The following is a 15,965-nucleotide window of genomic DNA, read 5'->3' on the forward strand; positions in this document are numbered from 1 at the left end:
GGGCTCAGGAGGGTTACTAGGTTGGCTCAGGTTCAAGGTCCAAGATTCCAGAAGTTGGAATGGGGACAAATCTTAGAGATGGGGTAGAAGCCAGATGGTTAGGAAAGATCCCAAGGGCCGAGAGCCCTGAGTCCTCTACACCCCTTGACCAAGGGCAGGAGGGGTCCAGAGCCTAGAGCAGGGGAGGGGATTGTAGGGGGCAAGTGCCATAGCGGTGGGCGTGAAGCCAGGGAGGCAGGGAGTGCCTGACGTGGACATGGGCATGACTTGGGCCCATTACCTTCCCCTGACCAAAGAGGTGAGGATCAAAGTCAATCCCATTCAGTCAGCATTTCCTGTGGACTTCCCAGGCTCTGGTCCTGGGCTTAGTGCATACCGACCACCATGACATCCAATGATTGGTCCCCCATTCTGTGGTTTGAAAACCAAGGATCCATCAGAAATGCTTTGCCTGATGCCATCTGGCTAGTTTGTGGTTGAGGCAGATATTCTGAGCCAACCCTGTTCTCACAAAGCCTCGGAAATGAAACAGGCCACAAGCACCTAACTCTGCTCCTAAAGGGGCCCTAAGGGGCCCTGAGATATGTCCTTACCTATATTAGTGTACTGCTGCATAACAAATAACCACAAAACAACAGCCCTTTACTACCTCACATATGACCAGTCACGTAAGACTAGCTAGAAAGGGGGCGCCTGGGTGGCTCAGTCGTTAAGCATCTGCCTTCGGCTCAGGTCATGGTCCCATGGTCCCAGGGTCCCAGAGTCCTGGGATCAAGGCCCGCATCAGGCTCCCTGCTCAGAGGGGAGTCTGCTTCTCTCTCTTCCTCTGCCCCTTTCCCCTGTTGCCCCTTTCCCTCCCTCCCTCTCTCTCAAACAAATAAATAAAATCTTAAAAAAAGAAAGAAAGAAAGAAAAAAAAAAAAGACTCCATGACTGCATGACCAATGGAATTTGGCAGAAGAGATGTAGTACTATTTCCAGGCTCAGACCTTAAGAGGCTGAGAGCTTTCCCCTTTCTGTTTTCTTGGAATGGCCTAGGCTTGGAGCCCAGGCTCCAGGCTGGCAGGAAGTCCAGGCCACAGGCAGAGGTCCTGTGTAGACATCCAGACCAACAGCCTAGCCGAGGGCCCAGCTGACAGCCAGCACTGATAAGCAGACATAGGAGTGACTCCAGCCCAACCAGCCTCTGACCACATGCAAGAGCCTGAAAAGAAGCTCTAGCTGAGTCCAGCCAATGTCCAGAACCACAAGAAATGATAGTAAAATCACTGCCATTGTTTTGAAATAATTCATTACACGGCAACAGACACCTGATAACACTATGTGTGACAAAACGTAGAAGTCATAAAGAATCAAAAATGTCTGCATTAAAAATAATTAACAAAATCACAGGACTAACACAAACTGGGGGAAAGACCATATTTGCAACTACAGAGGGCTAATTTCCTTATTGTACAAATAATGCCTGCGAATCACTAAGACAAAGATGCCCAGCTTATCTGCACAGGCAAAGCATACCAATGGATAGTTTATAGAAAAATAGGTGCTTTCATACATTACCCATAAGAGGATATAGAACAACTGTGAAAAACATTTTATCAGAATCTGTCAAAATTTCTAGTGCATGTATTTTCTGACCCAGCAATTTCGTTTCTGGGAATTTATCCTACAGCTGCATTTATACCCGCACACAGTGACATCTGCCAAAGGTTCTTCACTGGGGCACCGTCATAGTAAAAGATGGGGAAACAATCTAAATGTCCCTTAGTAGGGAATTATTCATTGTTTATGGTTCACTCCTACAGTGCAATACTCTGCATCCATAAAAAGAATGCTGTGTACTGATGTGGAGTGGCCACCGAGATACACCGTTCAGTAAAGAACCGGGTGATGCAAAGTGTGTGTACATGCTACCATTTCGGTGAAAGTGTGTGCATATTCTTGTAAATATCAAGCCCCTCTGGCAAGATGCCACTGTTTCTGGGGAGAGGATCTGAGTGGGGGGACCGGGGAGAAGAGAAACAATTCCACCTTATACCCTTGTGTGCCTTTGGGAATTTGCATCTTGTGCATTTATGAATTATTCCCAAATTAAAGAAAACATTTGTTTAAAAATAGTACTTGAATAACTGGGTAGCCATCTGAGAACATTCAGGCAAGCACCTCCTCAAACCATAGACACACAGTGTTCCAAAGGGATTCAGTGGAGATGTGAAATTATATGCAAAGTGAAATTAGAAAAGCCCTACAAAAACTCCTTTTCATACTGTCATTTTGAACTTCTGTGTGCTCTGAGTCTCGATCTCCCTGCCAGAACTAGGGCCCTGGCTCTCAGTTGTCCGGGTGTCTCCTAGGCTGCCCATTGCATGCTGCTGACTCTGGGACTATGGCCCCAGCCCCCACCTGTCCCTGACCTTCAGACCCCACCTCCCTCCTGGGCTTTTCCACCAGAAACTCAGAACATCTCGCAAGCATCCTGAACTCATTCCTTGCCAAGCTGAACTCAGCCTCCCCAAACCCTGCACCTCCTCCTGGATATCCATCCGAGTGACAAAGTGACAGCCAGCTCCAAGAGTCCTCCTAAGGCAATACCTTAGATGTAGCTCCTCACTTGCCCCTTTTACTTCTGTTACTGACCGAATGTTTGTGTCTCCCCACCCCATTCATATTTTGAAATCCTCATGCCCAGTGTGACGGAATTAAGAGGTGAGGCCATAGGGCGCCTGGGTGGCTCAGTCATTAGGCCTCTGCCTTCAGCTCAGGTCATGATCCCAGGGTCCTGGGATCGAGCCCCACATCAGGCTCCCTGCTTGGCGGGAAGCCTGCTTCTCCCTCTCCCACTCCCCCTGCTTGTGTTCCCTCTCGTGCCGTGTCTCTCTCTGTCAAATAAATACATAAAAATTGGGGCGCCTGGGTGGCTCAGTCGTTAAGCGTCTGCCTTCGGCTCAGGTCATGATCCCAGGGTCCTGGGATCGAGCCCCGCATCGGGCTCCCTGCTCGGCGGGAAGCCTGCTTCTCTCTCTCCCACTCCCCCTGCTTGTGTTCCCTCTCTCGCTGTGTCTCTCTCTGTCAAATAAATGAATAAAATCTTTAAAAAAATAAAAAAATAAAAATAAATAAATAAATACATGAATACATAAAAATCTTTAAAAAAAAAAAAAGGAGGTGAGGTCATGAGAGTGGAGCCCTCACCAGTGGGATTAGTGTCCTTTTAAGAAAGACCCCAGAGAGCTCCCTTGCCTCTTCCACCCTGTGAGGACACAGCCAGAAGACAGCCATCTATGAATTAGGAAGACCTCACCAGACAGCAAATCTGCCTGTGCCTTGACCTTGAGCTTCCAGCCTCTAGAACTGTGTTAAATAAATGTTTGTTGTTTAAGCCACCCAGTAGGGGTGTCTGGGTGGCTCAGTTGGTTAGGCGTCTGCCTTCGGCTCAGGTCATGATCCCAGGGTCCTGGGATCAAGCCCCGCATCAGGCTCCCTGCTCTGCGGGGAGCCTGCTTCTCCCTCTCCCTCTGCTGCTCCCCCTGGTCGTGCTCTCTCTCTCTCTGTCAAAAAAAGAAAAAGCCATCCAATATATGACATTTTGTTATAGCAGCCCTAACGGATTAACACATCCTGTCCACTCCCACAGACTTGCAGTGGTTAAGAGCCTGGGTCTGGAGTCAGGGTGCTGGGTCTGGAGTTGGGGTGCTGGGACTTGAATCCAAGCTCTGCCTCCTAGCAGCTGTATGACCTTAAGCAAATAACTTCAGCACTCTTTTTTTTTTTTAAGATTTTATTTTTAAGTAATCTCTACACCCAACATAGGGCTCGAACCCACAACACCGAGACCAAGAGTCGCATGCTCCACCGATCCAGCCAGCCAGGCTCCCCGAACTTCACCATGCTTGCCTTCAGTTTCCTCATGTGTGAAGTGGGCAGAATAACAGCACAGCTCTCAAGGGGTTGAGATGTTTAAATTCATGAGTTCCCATGTCCAGTGCCTGGAACTTAGTAAGAGCTCCATCAATATTAGCGACTCGTTCCACGGTTAGTTCTACCCAGTGAACCCCTCTCCAGCTCAGATCCTCTCTCCCTACCACTTCACAGTTTCCCTCCTCAGGGACCTTCAGCTGGCTCTCTGTTCCGGCTCACACCTCCTGCCCAGTAGCACCTATTGAGCACCAGCTGGGTGCTCTGCCTCAGGGGAGGGGGCCCATTAATGTGTCATGCCCCCTCCCGCCCCCGGTGGACAGGCTTACCCCGTGTCCTCGCCTGTCCTGGCGTGTGGGAGGAGTTGCGCTCAGGTCTCACCATTGAGTAACAGAGTTTGGAGCCACCCAGCTGTGTCATTCCCCCCAAGGACCTTGCTGGAGACAGAAAAACACCTCGTTGTGTCAATGTTTGAAGTATTTCAGAAATTGTCCCTGAGATGGCCCTGCAGTGCAGATCACCATCTGTGGGTTAGGCATTTATTAATGTGTGACTTGGGGAGATGGCAGAGTGCAGCACTGGCCAGGGGTGCAGACGACCCAGAGCGCCGGCTCTGGCCTTTCCAGTGACTTGCTGTGTGAACCCAAACTGGACGTGTTACCTCCCTGTGCCTGTCTCTGGTTCCTTTCTGGGCCCTGAGGGGGCAGAAATGGATTCTGGTAAGACTGGCGGGGAAGAGACTGCCAGGCAGGGCTTTTGTCCTCTGGGTGCTCCTAGGCCCGGGCCCCTCCCAGTTATCCTCAGTTGGACTTCGGCATCTCCATTTCTGACCAACTGCCAGCCTCAGGGCACCAGGGTGTGGGTCTCCTTGGCTGTGTCACCCTTTGTCAGGCAAGCACCCCATGTGTTATATGCTGTGGTAACACACAGGACGATACATAGTTCATCCTTTCAACAAACCATGATTCAGGTGTTACTATTATTCCCATTTCACAGATGAGAAAACTGAGGCACACAGAAGTTTACTGACTTCTGGTCAGTGGGTGGCAGAGCTGGGATTTAAGCCCATGCACAATGGCTCCAGAGCCTGAGCTTGATGAGCACCTACCATGGCCCAGGGCCTGTGCAAACATTGCTGGTTTAATCATCACAATAACCCTGAAAGGTAAGTGCTCCTTACCCCATTTTGTAGCTAAAAACTGAGGCTTAGAAAGGTGATGTGAACTGACCAAGAGGACACAGCTTGTAAGTGGCAGAGCTGAGATTCAGACCCAGGTACATAGGATTGCAAAGCCCAGGTCTGCCCGTGACTCCACATGGCCCTATCCAGCACCCTGGCTCTCTGCATGACCTGCCTCCAGCCGGCCAGCAGCTGTCCAGCATGCCAAGTGGCCCACAACCAATTAAACTGCCCCCCACAGCTGTGGGTTTCATATGGGGGAATTGCACCAGATACTAAAGGGGCCATGCCTGGGTTCAGACTGCCCCAGTCCAGCCTCCTGAGTATATAAGGCAGAGGCCTGGCTCAGAGCCCAGTCTGTGACCAAAGGCCCCTGCCGGGAACAGTGTGACCATAATGGAACAGACCTAGCAAGGACCACTAGGGTGCTCAGGCCCTGGGAATTAGGATGGTCCCTGACTGCATCTCCCCTCTCCAGACACAGACACACTTCGACAGCTATAGACATCCTGACAGACGTCCACACATACACAGGACTCTCCTGGATGCCCCTTTACCCACCCCAACTCCAACTCCAGACACACCTGCCAGTCCCTGAGGGGGGCCCTGGGGGCCAAGGACCAAGGCCCCCAGAACAAGTCCCAGTTCCATGAGGGCTTGATCATGCACACAGCTTCACGAGACACACACCTAGGGGCGCCACAGTTACACCCCACAGAGTCACACTGTCACTGCCACTCCCTGAATACACACAGTCCCCGCTCCTCGAGGCCCACAGGCTCCCTCTCCCCCACCTCCACTCCCCCCCAACCTTTCCCCCTCTCTACCCTCCTCCCCCCACCCCGCTCCCTCCCCGCCCCCGCCCGCCCAGCTCCGGCCCCGCCCGCTCAGCTCCGGCCCCGCCCCTTCCGAGGCCCCGCCCCGCCTCCCGTCGCGTCCCGCTTCCGTCTGGAGGTCCGGGTCAGTGTTCCGCAGCTGAAGGTGGATGAGGCCAGTGAGACTCATGAAGGTGTTCGTCACCCGCAGGATCCCCCCCGAGGGCTGGGCCGCGCTCGCCCGGGCCGCAGAGTAAGGGCGCCGCGCCCCCGCCGCACGCCGAGTCCCCGGGCCGGGGCTGGGGCTGGGGGTGGTGTCGGGGAAGGGGCTGCGGAGCCCGGGCCCTCCCCTGGATCTCCGACACCCCGCACACTGGGTGACTCAGCGTCTCCAGGCGGGCCGGGGCGGGCTGGGGGCGGCCTCCTGAACCCCACTTATTTTTGGTGGGGAGGGCCCAGAGGGAGCCGGGATCCTGCGCTTGCGTCTTGGCCGGCCTTGCCAACCTGTGCCCGGCCTGGACGGTCATGGAGTTTTGGGAGGCTTAAAAAAAGTTCTCTGCGGCCTAGCCTTGTCCAAGCCTGTTGCAGTGACGCCGGGACCCGCAGCTCCCCTGGCACGTGCAATGCGGGTGAAGGGAAAGGCCTGGGGAGACGGGACGCCGCCGGTGACGCAAGATCCAGGCTGTTAATCCTTTACCCTTGAGGTCACTTTTGGCAGGGTCAGGGACCTTCGCAGTCACTGGCCTGGTCCCTTTGGATAGTTGGCAGGGGCCTCTCATGACAATTAACATGCCAGTTTTCCAGGTTCTTTGTAGACATAAATGCTTAATCCTTTCAACACTCTGAAGTTGGTATTATAATTCCCATTTTACAGATGAGCAAACTGGGAGAGGTTAAGTGCCTTGCCCAAAGTCACAGCTGCAGTGTGGCAGAGCTGGGATTTGACCTCAGCCTGTCTGACTGCAGCGGGAACACTGTGTTACCCAGGTCTGTGCAGCCAGTGTCTGGCAGGGAGAAGGTGGAACCCAGGCTCAGAAACCAGGGCCATGCACAAATGAGATTTGTTTGTTTTGTTCAGTGCAACAAAACCTTTGTCAAGGACCTGCCAGGTTGCAAGCACTGGGGGCGGCGGGGGAGGGGGGGAGCAGTCGTGGCCGGGGCTCGAGCAGCTCTAGCTCTGAGTGCCATGCCCGTGGAAAGGAGGGTGCAGGGTGGCCTGTGCCAGGCCCTTGGTCAGCCAGGTGCTGCAGCAGGGTGTTCTGGGAGGTGCCGGCCGCCGCCCTGTGTCTTGCTATATGTGATGGGGGCACTGAATTAAATGGCAAGGACTGGGAGGCTGGGCAGCACCCCGGGAACGCCTCCACTGCTCCCGAGCTGTGGTGGAAGTGTGCCCTCAGACTCCTCCACGGTGCATTGCTTTGATCTTATCCTTCCCGGCAGAGTGCAAGTAGGAGACTTTCCCGTGGCATGGACTCCCAGGACAGGACAGTCAAGCCTCAACTGGTGCAGGGACTGCCCACCTCAAGCCACCGCCCCCCACTGGCCATGAGGCCTCCTGTGAGGGTGATAAAGTTCTTCCTTGCTTTGAGCTGAGAGCTGTCCCCATGACTTTCTCCTTTTAGACTAGGCTCTTGTCAGGCCTTGGTGACCTCCACTCTGTGCCAGCCCTTTACCCTCAGCCACCCTCTTGGGACAGTTCTGAGGCCGCCCGAGCCTGACCCTGACTCCTCAGCCAGCCCCAGGCAGCCTGAGGCTGAAGCAAGCAGAAGGCAGTGTTTCTCACTTAGGGAGGTGCAGTCCCAGGGGGCCTTCGGGAGCCTGGGGGCATCTGTGGCTCCGCTGCTTCTGAGTGGTCTTTCTTTGGTCTTTAGCTGTGAGGTGGAGCACTGGGACTCAGATGAGCCAATCCCTGCCAAGGAGCTGGAGCGAGGTGTGGCGGGGGCCCACGGCCTACTTTGCCTCCTCTCTGACCGAGTGGACAAGAGGCTCCTGGATGCTGCAGGTGTGTGCGCTGGGCAGGGCTGGGGAGGATTCCAAGGGTGTCTTGGCCCCGTAGGGCACATCAGTCTGCTGTGGCTGGCTCCCCCGACGGGCCCGCAGTGACCTCTCTGAGTTCTGTCACGGGCATTGCTCCTCTCCTGGCTGCGAATCCCTGCAGGGAGCCAGCAGGGCAAAGGGTGGTGTGGAGGGAGCACCCGAGTCCCTGGGCCCTTATCCAGCCCTGCCACAGCCTTGCCTTATGACCTCGAGAAAGGCCCTGTCCCTCCTGGGCTCATTTGTCTCCTGCAGGAGGGCCCGTCTCAGTGCCAAGCAGCAGGAGGCACCCGGGGTGTGTTAGCGCCAGCCACGGGGCCCAGCCCTGGGCCAGGGTAAATGTCACCGTAGAAAGTCGTTTTGAGGAAAGATTCAGACTTAGAGGCTACCGGATGGGAGAACCCTCATGAGTCAGTGCTGAGCCAATCCCTGCCCCAGCCTTGGCCCTGAAGCTTTCTGGTGCCCTGCCCCGTAGAGAGGGTGTGAGGGGGTCGCACCCTGGCCGCTTCTCAGTGGACACCCCAGTGTGTCCACAGCAGGGCCCCAGGTGCGGTCAAAGGAGACTGGAGGCTTTGTTGAGGGAACATTCCTGTGGGTAGGAGTGGAGGCCTTGGTGTCAGAGGCCCCAGGGCGAAGCCCAGCTCTGCCACTCGGCAGCTTGTGACTGGGGCCGGCCACTCCACCTCCCTGAGCCATAGCGTCTGCACATGGAGGAGTCAAGTCGGATGGTCGAGTCTGTCAGGTAGGGTTGTTCAGGATTCTAGCGAGGAACAGAGATGTCGGCCTTTCTCTTACTCTCAGAAAATAATAACAAGCAGCTGGCCCCATGGTATCCCCAGTGGTGTGGGTTGGAACCCCACAAGGAAAGATACAAACAGTGCTTTTTCTGCACAACAGGAGCCAATCTCAAAGTCATCAGCACCATGTCTGTGGGCGTTGACCACTTGGCTTTGGAGGAAATCAAGAAGCGGTAAAAGCAGCTTGCGCTCTGGAAGGGGCTTGGGGTGAGGGCTGGCTCCCAGAGCGGGAGAGGGAGCTGGGTCTCTATTTGCTCATAGCCCCCTCCGCCCTTCAGTGAGACTGGGAGGGGGCTGAGCGTGCAGTCCGTCCGCGTGAGCACAGGGCAGGTACGACAGGCCCCGAACCGTCAGGAGCTGTGGGTAACTGCATCTGCCAGGTGGCACCCTTTCCTGTTCAGCCTGGTTGTTGACCCTCACCACAACCCCTTGAAGTAGGAAAGGCTACTAGTAGTATTACTTCCCTCATTAGATTTTGGAGATTCAGAAAGGTCGAGTAGTTATTTGCCCCAGACTTGGGGCCGTGACCTTTCATCTTCGCGTCCTTCGCCACGCGGGAGAGAAGCGAACCAGGAAGAAGGCTGACCGTCCCTGAGTTGCTCCTTTACCACTCGGAGCTTCCCGGTGGGCAGTGCAAAGAGGGAGCAGAGCAGCAGCTTGGAGATGTCCCAGAGCTAGAAATTGGTGAAGGTGCCTGAGGCCTGGGTGACCACCAGATCTTGGCTTCGTAGCGGCATCCGTGTGGGCTACACCCCAGATGTCCTGACAGACGCCACGGCAGAACTCGCCATGTCCCTGCTGCTCACCACCTGTCGCCGCTTGCCAGAAGCCATCGAGGAGGTGAAGAAGTGAGTGAACCCCTGACAGGAAAGTTGGCTGTGCTCGGCAGCTGGTTCCTGAGCCCCCAGTGTCCCCCTGGCCCGGATGTGATCCCTGTCCCCGGGGGTGCCTCATCTAGTGAGCAGGGACAGACTCAGCCAGACTACTGAGGGACAGGGCAGAGCTGAAGAGAAATGTGGGGGAATCGTGGCTTTGAGGGGAAATTGTGAGAGAGGAGGATAGGGAGGGACAGATCAGCCCTGCCTGGTTGGTGAGGGAGTAGGGGCAGGAGTATGGATCAGAGGCTTCCCACGAGAAGTAGCAGGTGGGCATCCTCTTGAGCACGTTGAGGAGATAGGTCCTCCGTCCTTGCTCGTGATGCAGAAATCCCAGAAGCTCGGAAAACTGAAGGTGGTTTCATAAATCTTTTGGTGGCAAAACCTGACTGGAAATGACAGGAGGCTATTTATGATCTTTATTTTTCCCACTCTGTGTGAATATTCATGTTTTGCTGCAGATAACTGGTGTGTTTGACAAGAGGTACCTCCCTAGACACTGCTGAGGGTGTTGTCATATAGACTAGAGAATATGCACCAGACGACCTTTCTAAAATCGGAAAATTGAAAACCCTGGCCCGAGGGTTTCAGATCAGGGCTTTGGGTCTGTGTGTTATAGAGGGTTCGGGAAGGCACTGCGGCTGTAGGGAGGCCGGCAGATGGGCCTGTGCAGGCCCTCGGGGTTTGTGGACCAGGAGCTGGGGCCCCGGGGTGGGCCTGGGGCCGAGGCAGACACCGAGGGCAGCACTGGGCTGAGGAGACACAGTGCCGCACGTCCCGCTCACCCTCCTGCCCGGGGAGTCGGCACCCTTCTCGGAGGTGGCTCAAGGCAGCCTCCGTCCCCCTGTCCACCCAGGGCAATGGCTGGGCCTATGGCTTTACTTTGTGCTGCTTCCCTGGGGCACTGGGAATACTGGTTTTGGAATCCCAAATCCCGAGTTTGCAACCTGCTGCTCCCACCTCTGCCCTGGCTGGATGTGGCCTCAGGCAGGGCACCCTTTCTGGTCTCAGTTTCCCCATCTGCAAAATGGGATGAGAACTTCTAAGGCCCCTCCCAGCCCTCGGAGTCTGTCGTCCAGTGGCTTTAAAGGAAGAGTCATTGTAGCTGCTCATCCACAGCGCTCAGTGGCTATGGTGTAACTCATGCTACGGACTGTCCTGTGAGCTGGAGAGGAGGATCTTCTACCCCTTAGACCACAGCCCCTGTCTGGGGGTCCTGGGTCTGTTCGTTCACAGAGAGCCCTCACCTTTGCCCGAGGCCGGGGCTCTTACCCACCCCTCCCCTCCCCACAGCGGTGGCTGGACCTCATGGAAACCCCTGTGGATGTGTGGCTATGGACTCACACGGAGCACCGTGGGCATCATCGGGCTGGGGCGCATAGGTGAGGCCCCCACCTTCCCTCTGGCCCGCCCCAGCAACCTTGGCTTCGTCTGAGTCTCTGGTACCCGGTGTCTGGGTGTTGGCCATCCTTTGGAAAGAGTGGCCACCACTGGCCAAGTTCCCAGTGCACTTTGCATGCAGTAGCTGTCCAGACCCAGCTTCATAAAACACAGGCAGAAACAAAAAATAAAAGAAATGAAAATAGGAGTTCCTTAAGAACTTGCTAGGTGACAGAAGCAAGTTGAAAAGTCGGGATTCTTTATGGTTACAGCTCCATACAGAACGGATGAAAGCGGCGATGGCTGGGTTGGGGCCTTGAGGAGGGGCTTCCTGTGGGACAGCCCGTGCTCCCCCAGGCCTGCCGAAATGTAAAGCTTTAACTCAGGAACCAGCGGGTCCAGGGAGCAGAGCTTACCTGTGATTCTGCCGACGGGGCAGAGCTAGTTTTCTCCCAGGGGCCCCGGCTTGGAGAAGTCTGGCCTAAAGGCTTGAGCTCAGCCGGGCAGCCGTCCGTGGCTCTCTGGCATCAGCCTGGTCCAGAGGGGAGGATGAGGCGGGGGAGTATGGACAGTCTGGCCGGCCAGCAGGGCTTCACACCGGAGAGTTGCTTGGAGGAACCCGCCAGCTTTGGGGCACATTCCAATTCTGGAAATCCAGCAACCCAAGTCTGTCTCCTGAGCAGCACGTGTGAATGTCTTGAAAGATTTGGGGCGAGTTGGCAGTTTGGCCAGGCCACCGAAAAGTCCTAAGAGGTCTTGGGCTGCGTCAATAAAAGCAGAGGGTCCAGAAGGAGGGAGGGGACTGCTTGGTCAGACCGCTTCTGGGATGCCAGACCCAGTTCTCAGGGATGGTTAGCAAACGGCCCTCAAGGTGCCCAGGACGTGTGAGGACAGCAGAAGCCAGTCACCACTGCCGAGGAGTGGTGGTGCTGCCTCTGGGTCCCTGAAGGGCTGTCATATGGTCCCCTAAGGGTGGTATGGGCCTGTGGGGGGCTGGTTCTACTGGGGCAGGACCAGTTACAGTCAGAAGTATGCTTCCCAACCCCCGCCCCCCCAGGGGCTCCCTGTCCCTGGAGCTGCTGGGTGCTGCTCCTGCCCTCTGAGGGGCTGGAGACGAGCCAGGCCTCTCTTTGCCTCCAGGCCAGGCCATTGCTCAGCGTCTGAAGCCATTCGGTGTCCAGAGATTTCTGTACACGGGGCGCCAGCCCAAGCCTCAGGAAGCTGCAGAATTCCAGGCAGAGTTTGGTAAGTAAAACCTTGATTTCCGCAGGAGCCCCCTCTGTGCCTGGTTAGAGGCGCCTCCATATTTCTGTAGTGGCAGCATTTCAGGCAGGTGCGCCTGGGGCCTGTGGCGTCCCTCAGGTCCTGGCTAGCCCACCTGCCCCTGGAGGCAGGGGCCCAGTCGGAGAGCACAGGGACGTACCCAGGCCACACGGTGAGTTCTCTTCATGCCTCAGAGCTCTCCAGGCTTCCTGTCTCTCAGAGTTCCTTGTCACCGCCCTCTGTGCCTGGGCAGAGCAGCAGGGATGGTGACAGATGTAAGGAATTGCTGGGAACTTGGACACCCGGTTTCCCTAATAAACTGGTGAGCACTGTCCCCCAGCCTTGTGTCCAGTGGATCCAGCCCCCTGGAGGGTGCACAGTGTCGTGAGCACAGGACACCTAGATCTTAGCCATTCCTCACCCCTTTGGCACATTGGACCCTGAAGGTGGTGACCTTGAACCAAGCTCCTGCCCCTCTCTGGCCTTAGTTTCCCCATCTGTGAGACCAGGGGGCTGGATAAACGATGTAGTACACCAGGACCCCACCAGTAGCTGTCAGTTATCAGAGGTGTTTGGCTGGACACGAGGCCTTCAGGAAGCATCTTGGGAGTTTCCAGTTTGGCAGGAGGAGGCAAGGCTTTGGTCTCCCATCCTTTTGCTGTCTCCAGCCTGGGACTCAGCATCTCATGGAACCCTGCCCTCCCCCAGTGTCCACCCCCAAGCTGGCTGCTGAGTCTGATTTCATCATCGTGGCCTGCTCCTTAACCCCTGCAACCAAGGGGCTCTGCAACAAGGACTTCTTCCAGCAGATGAAAAACACGGCTGTGTTTGTCAACATCAGCAGGTACGCTGGGGCCGCCCAAGCTCCCTGGGGCACCGAGAATGTCTAGAGAGGGGCTGTCCCTGCTGCCGGGATCCCCATGGCTTGTCCCTGAGACCTTGGGCAGAGCCTACTGCTCCCTAAACCAACCACCAGCCAGCCCCAGCTCCGAAGTACAGTAAAGGCTACAAGAGAGTGCCCCAGGCTGGGAGGAGGAGCCCTCAGAGCAGGCCTGGCCTGTCTGATTCCCAGCAGTTCCCTGAGCCATGCTCAGGGCTGGGCACGGGGCAGAGTTGGCTTGGGGAGTGGAGGCGTGATAGCAGCGTGACCAGGTAACCTTGGGCAGCCCATGTTCTTCTCTGCTGCAAAGAGTTGGGTGTAACGATCTTAACAGCCCTTCAGAGGCTGACCTCCCGTAACACTGAGCCTGGGTCTATCTGTCTGAGTTAGTGACAGCTTGAACCGTGGTGCTTCTGGAAAGATAGGCCCCAACCCAACTTATCTCGGTTTATCACAGTGTCCCCAGGGTGCCTTCAGGCCACTGGGCATATTATGGGGGCAGACCTTCCCTCTCTGCCACTCCAATCCCTGCCTGGATGGTGCCCTTTGAACCTGCTTAAACCAGTTTGGAGGCAAGTAAAGGCAAAGGAAGGGATTCCATGGGGTCCGCCTCAGGTCTCTCCACTCCAGAGGCCCCCGTCATTATTAATGTTTAGCCGCAAAGGAGGTGCCCTGGAGGGGAAGTGGATCGGGCGGGAGCGCAGGGCTGGCGCTGACGGCCGACGGTGGCTCAGCCTCGGCGTACGGAGCCCCCTCACGGACCCAGGACTGGGCCGGGTACTGCGCATTGTTGCCTGCCGCAACGAGTATTACTTCGGGTGCAGGATGAAGTCTCGAGCCAGTCCTTTCTTTCCTTCAGTGGCTCAGTCACAGGAGGGAGGGCTGCTCACTCGGGTGGATGTGGTTAGGTGTATCCTTGTGTTGGGCCCGCGCCCCACAGCATGATGCCGTGGTTCTCAGCATGTTCTCGGGCAGACACACCTGGATGGAGCCCCACACAGATGCGGATCGTGGGTCAGTAAGCACGCCTGGGAGTGGGGTGTATTCTCCCCGTCTTACGGAGGAAGGTGACACACCTGCCCAAGGTCACACAGCTACGGAGTGGTGGGGCTGGGGTTCCCAGTGTTACTGCACAGACTTACTGTAAAGAAGTAGCTTATCAGCCTTACTGCTTTCAAAGTCAGTGCCGAGTGTGCCTGGTCCGCGGGGAAATCCATTCCGTGGGAGGAGGCCTGGGTGGAGGGAGCGTGGGGGCATCCACGGCATCACTGTCCTTCCCAGGGGAGACGTGGTGAACCAGGACGACCTGTACCAGGCCTTGACTAGCGGGCAGATTGCAGCTGCTGGACTGGATGTGACGACCCCGGAACCGCTGCCTACAGACCACCCTCTCCTGACCCTGAAGAACTGTGGTGAGAACTGACTTTCCGATGCAGAGTCACCTGGGCCCGCGGGAGTTAGAGGTGGTCTGGAGGTGCTGGGTGCAGAGCTACCCTGAGCAGTGCCGAGCACAGGGGGGCACACCTGGGACGTGCTTGTTGAGGCTGTTGGTGACGTCCTGAGCACCGATGCTGCGGGGCCGAGGGCTGCACTTGGAGAAGCGCTGCCTCGGGTGGTTGCTTCTTAGCCTCCCCAGTTACTTTGTGCCTGGTTAACAGCTCTTTATATGAAGTTCTGTCTGTCCAGGTAGCTGGTGTGCTTTCTGTCTCCAGGCTCTTACATAACTGCAGGGGCTGAGCCAGTCCCTGTCCTTTATGTACATTCTGGGATGGAACCCCACAGGGAAGGCCCCCATTATTGTAGCCCTTGGAAACTCCACTGTGCCCACCGTCCGCACCAGGCTGAAAGGAGGAGCGTTGGCTGTCCCGTCTGGGCTGTTGCCCACAGCTGGGAGAACGGTCCCATCCCCGCAGGCCTGGCAGTGCAGCTCAGTGCCCTGGATGCTGCTTTCGAAAGCCCTTCTTTGGGGACAAGTGACCTTACTTGCTCTGCAGTGTGGCCAGAGGGAGCTGGTCTGTCCGCCCTTTCATCTTGTAGTTATTTGTGTAGATCAGACGCCCTGTGGCACCACTTTCAGGGGCATGGGTGTGGTGTGGACGATCAGTGCTGCAACTTCTAAGCTGAACTGGCACCTGGTTTCACCGTCTGATATCTGAAGGGCTGTGTCTAGATAGGCTCAAAGACCCCTTCTGGGCTCGACATCCTTGTATTTAGGATCCGAATCTCTTGCCACCCTTGCATCTGGGTTCCAGCAGCCCTGAGTCCCTGTACCGTTCCCCTAACCCTCAGCCCCACAGGAGTGGAGCACGTAAGGACAGTAGGCAAATCAAAGACAAATGACAGGAAGGCGAATCAAAGAATACTAAGGCAGGTTCTCTTTATTCTTCTCCCTGCAGCCCCTAGTCAGGAAAACAGGGCCCACTTTAAGGCTCTTGAAACACCCTTACCTCCCTCTCCTCCCCTTTCCAGTGATCCTGCCCCACATTGGCAGCGCCACGTACGGAACCCGAAACACCATGTCCTTGTTGGCAGCTAACAACCTGCTGGCTGGCCTGCGAGGGGAGCCGATGCCCAGTGAACTCCAGCTGTAGCCAGACAGGAGGCGCTGAGGGCCAGGAGGCCCACTGTGCCCCTGGGGTCTGTCAGTGAGCACAGGCTGGACTTGGACCCACAGGACGGGAGCCAAGGAAAAAAGTCTCATCTGTTCTGATCCTGCAGAAGGAAGACTGGTGCTGATACACGCTTGCCGCTTTTGTGGTTGGAAACTCTGAGCCAAAAGTATGTGATCTTATTAAATAATTCTCTGAGAGACTGTGTGGGCCTGTA

At 56.0% G+C, this 15,965-nt stretch overlaps 1 protein-coding gene across 2 annotated transcripts; it reads left to right on the top strand.

The window, feature by feature from the left end:
• The first annotated feature begins 6,011 nt into the window (after positions 1–6,011).
• GRHPR (glyoxylate and hydroxypyruvate reductase) lies at positions 6,012–15,948 on the top strand. 2 transcript variants are annotated; one of them, XM_036100458.2, is made up of 9 exons: positions 6,012–6,163; positions 7,782–7,912; positions 8,842–8,914; positions 9,473–9,589; positions 10,910–10,998; positions 12,137–12,241; positions 12,968–13,103; positions 14,421–14,551; positions 15,609–15,948. In XM_036100458.2, the coding sequence occupies exons 1-9, from the start codon at positions 6,081–6,083 to the stop codon at positions 15,728–15,730; spliced, it is 987 nt and encodes a 328-aa protein (XP_035956351.1). In that variant the 5' UTR covers positions 6,012–6,080; the 3' UTR covers positions 15,731–15,948. The 2 variants fall into 2 exon arrangements, with proteins under 2 accessions (XP_035956351.1, XP_035956352.1); XM_036100459.2 differs by having other exon boundaries at positions 6,024–6,163; positions 8,842–8,948.
• The last annotated feature ends 17 nt before the right edge of the window (positions 15,949–15,965 follow it).

Source organism: Halichoerus grypus, chromosome 14 (assembly GCF_964656455.1).
Source record: "Halichoerus grypus chromosome 14, mHalGry1.hap1.1, whole genome shotgun sequence".
Classification (NCBI taxonomy): Eukaryota; Metazoa; Chordata; class Mammalia; order Carnivora; family Phocidae; genus Halichoerus; species Halichoerus grypus.

Coding starts and splice junctions, on each gene's coding strand:
- GRHPR (XM_036100458.2), top strand. CDS start 6,081: ATGAGGCCAGTGAGACTCATGAAGGTGTTCGTCACCCGCAGGATCCCC. Junction 6,164..7,781: donor GCGCTCGCCCGGGCCGCAGA/GTAAGGGCGCCG, acceptor TTTGGTCTTTAG/CTGTGAGGTGGAGCACTGGG. Junction 8,915..9,472: donor TTGGAGGAAATCAAGAAGCG/GTAAAAGCAGCT, acceptor TTGGCTTCGTAG/CGGCATCCGTGTGGGCTACA.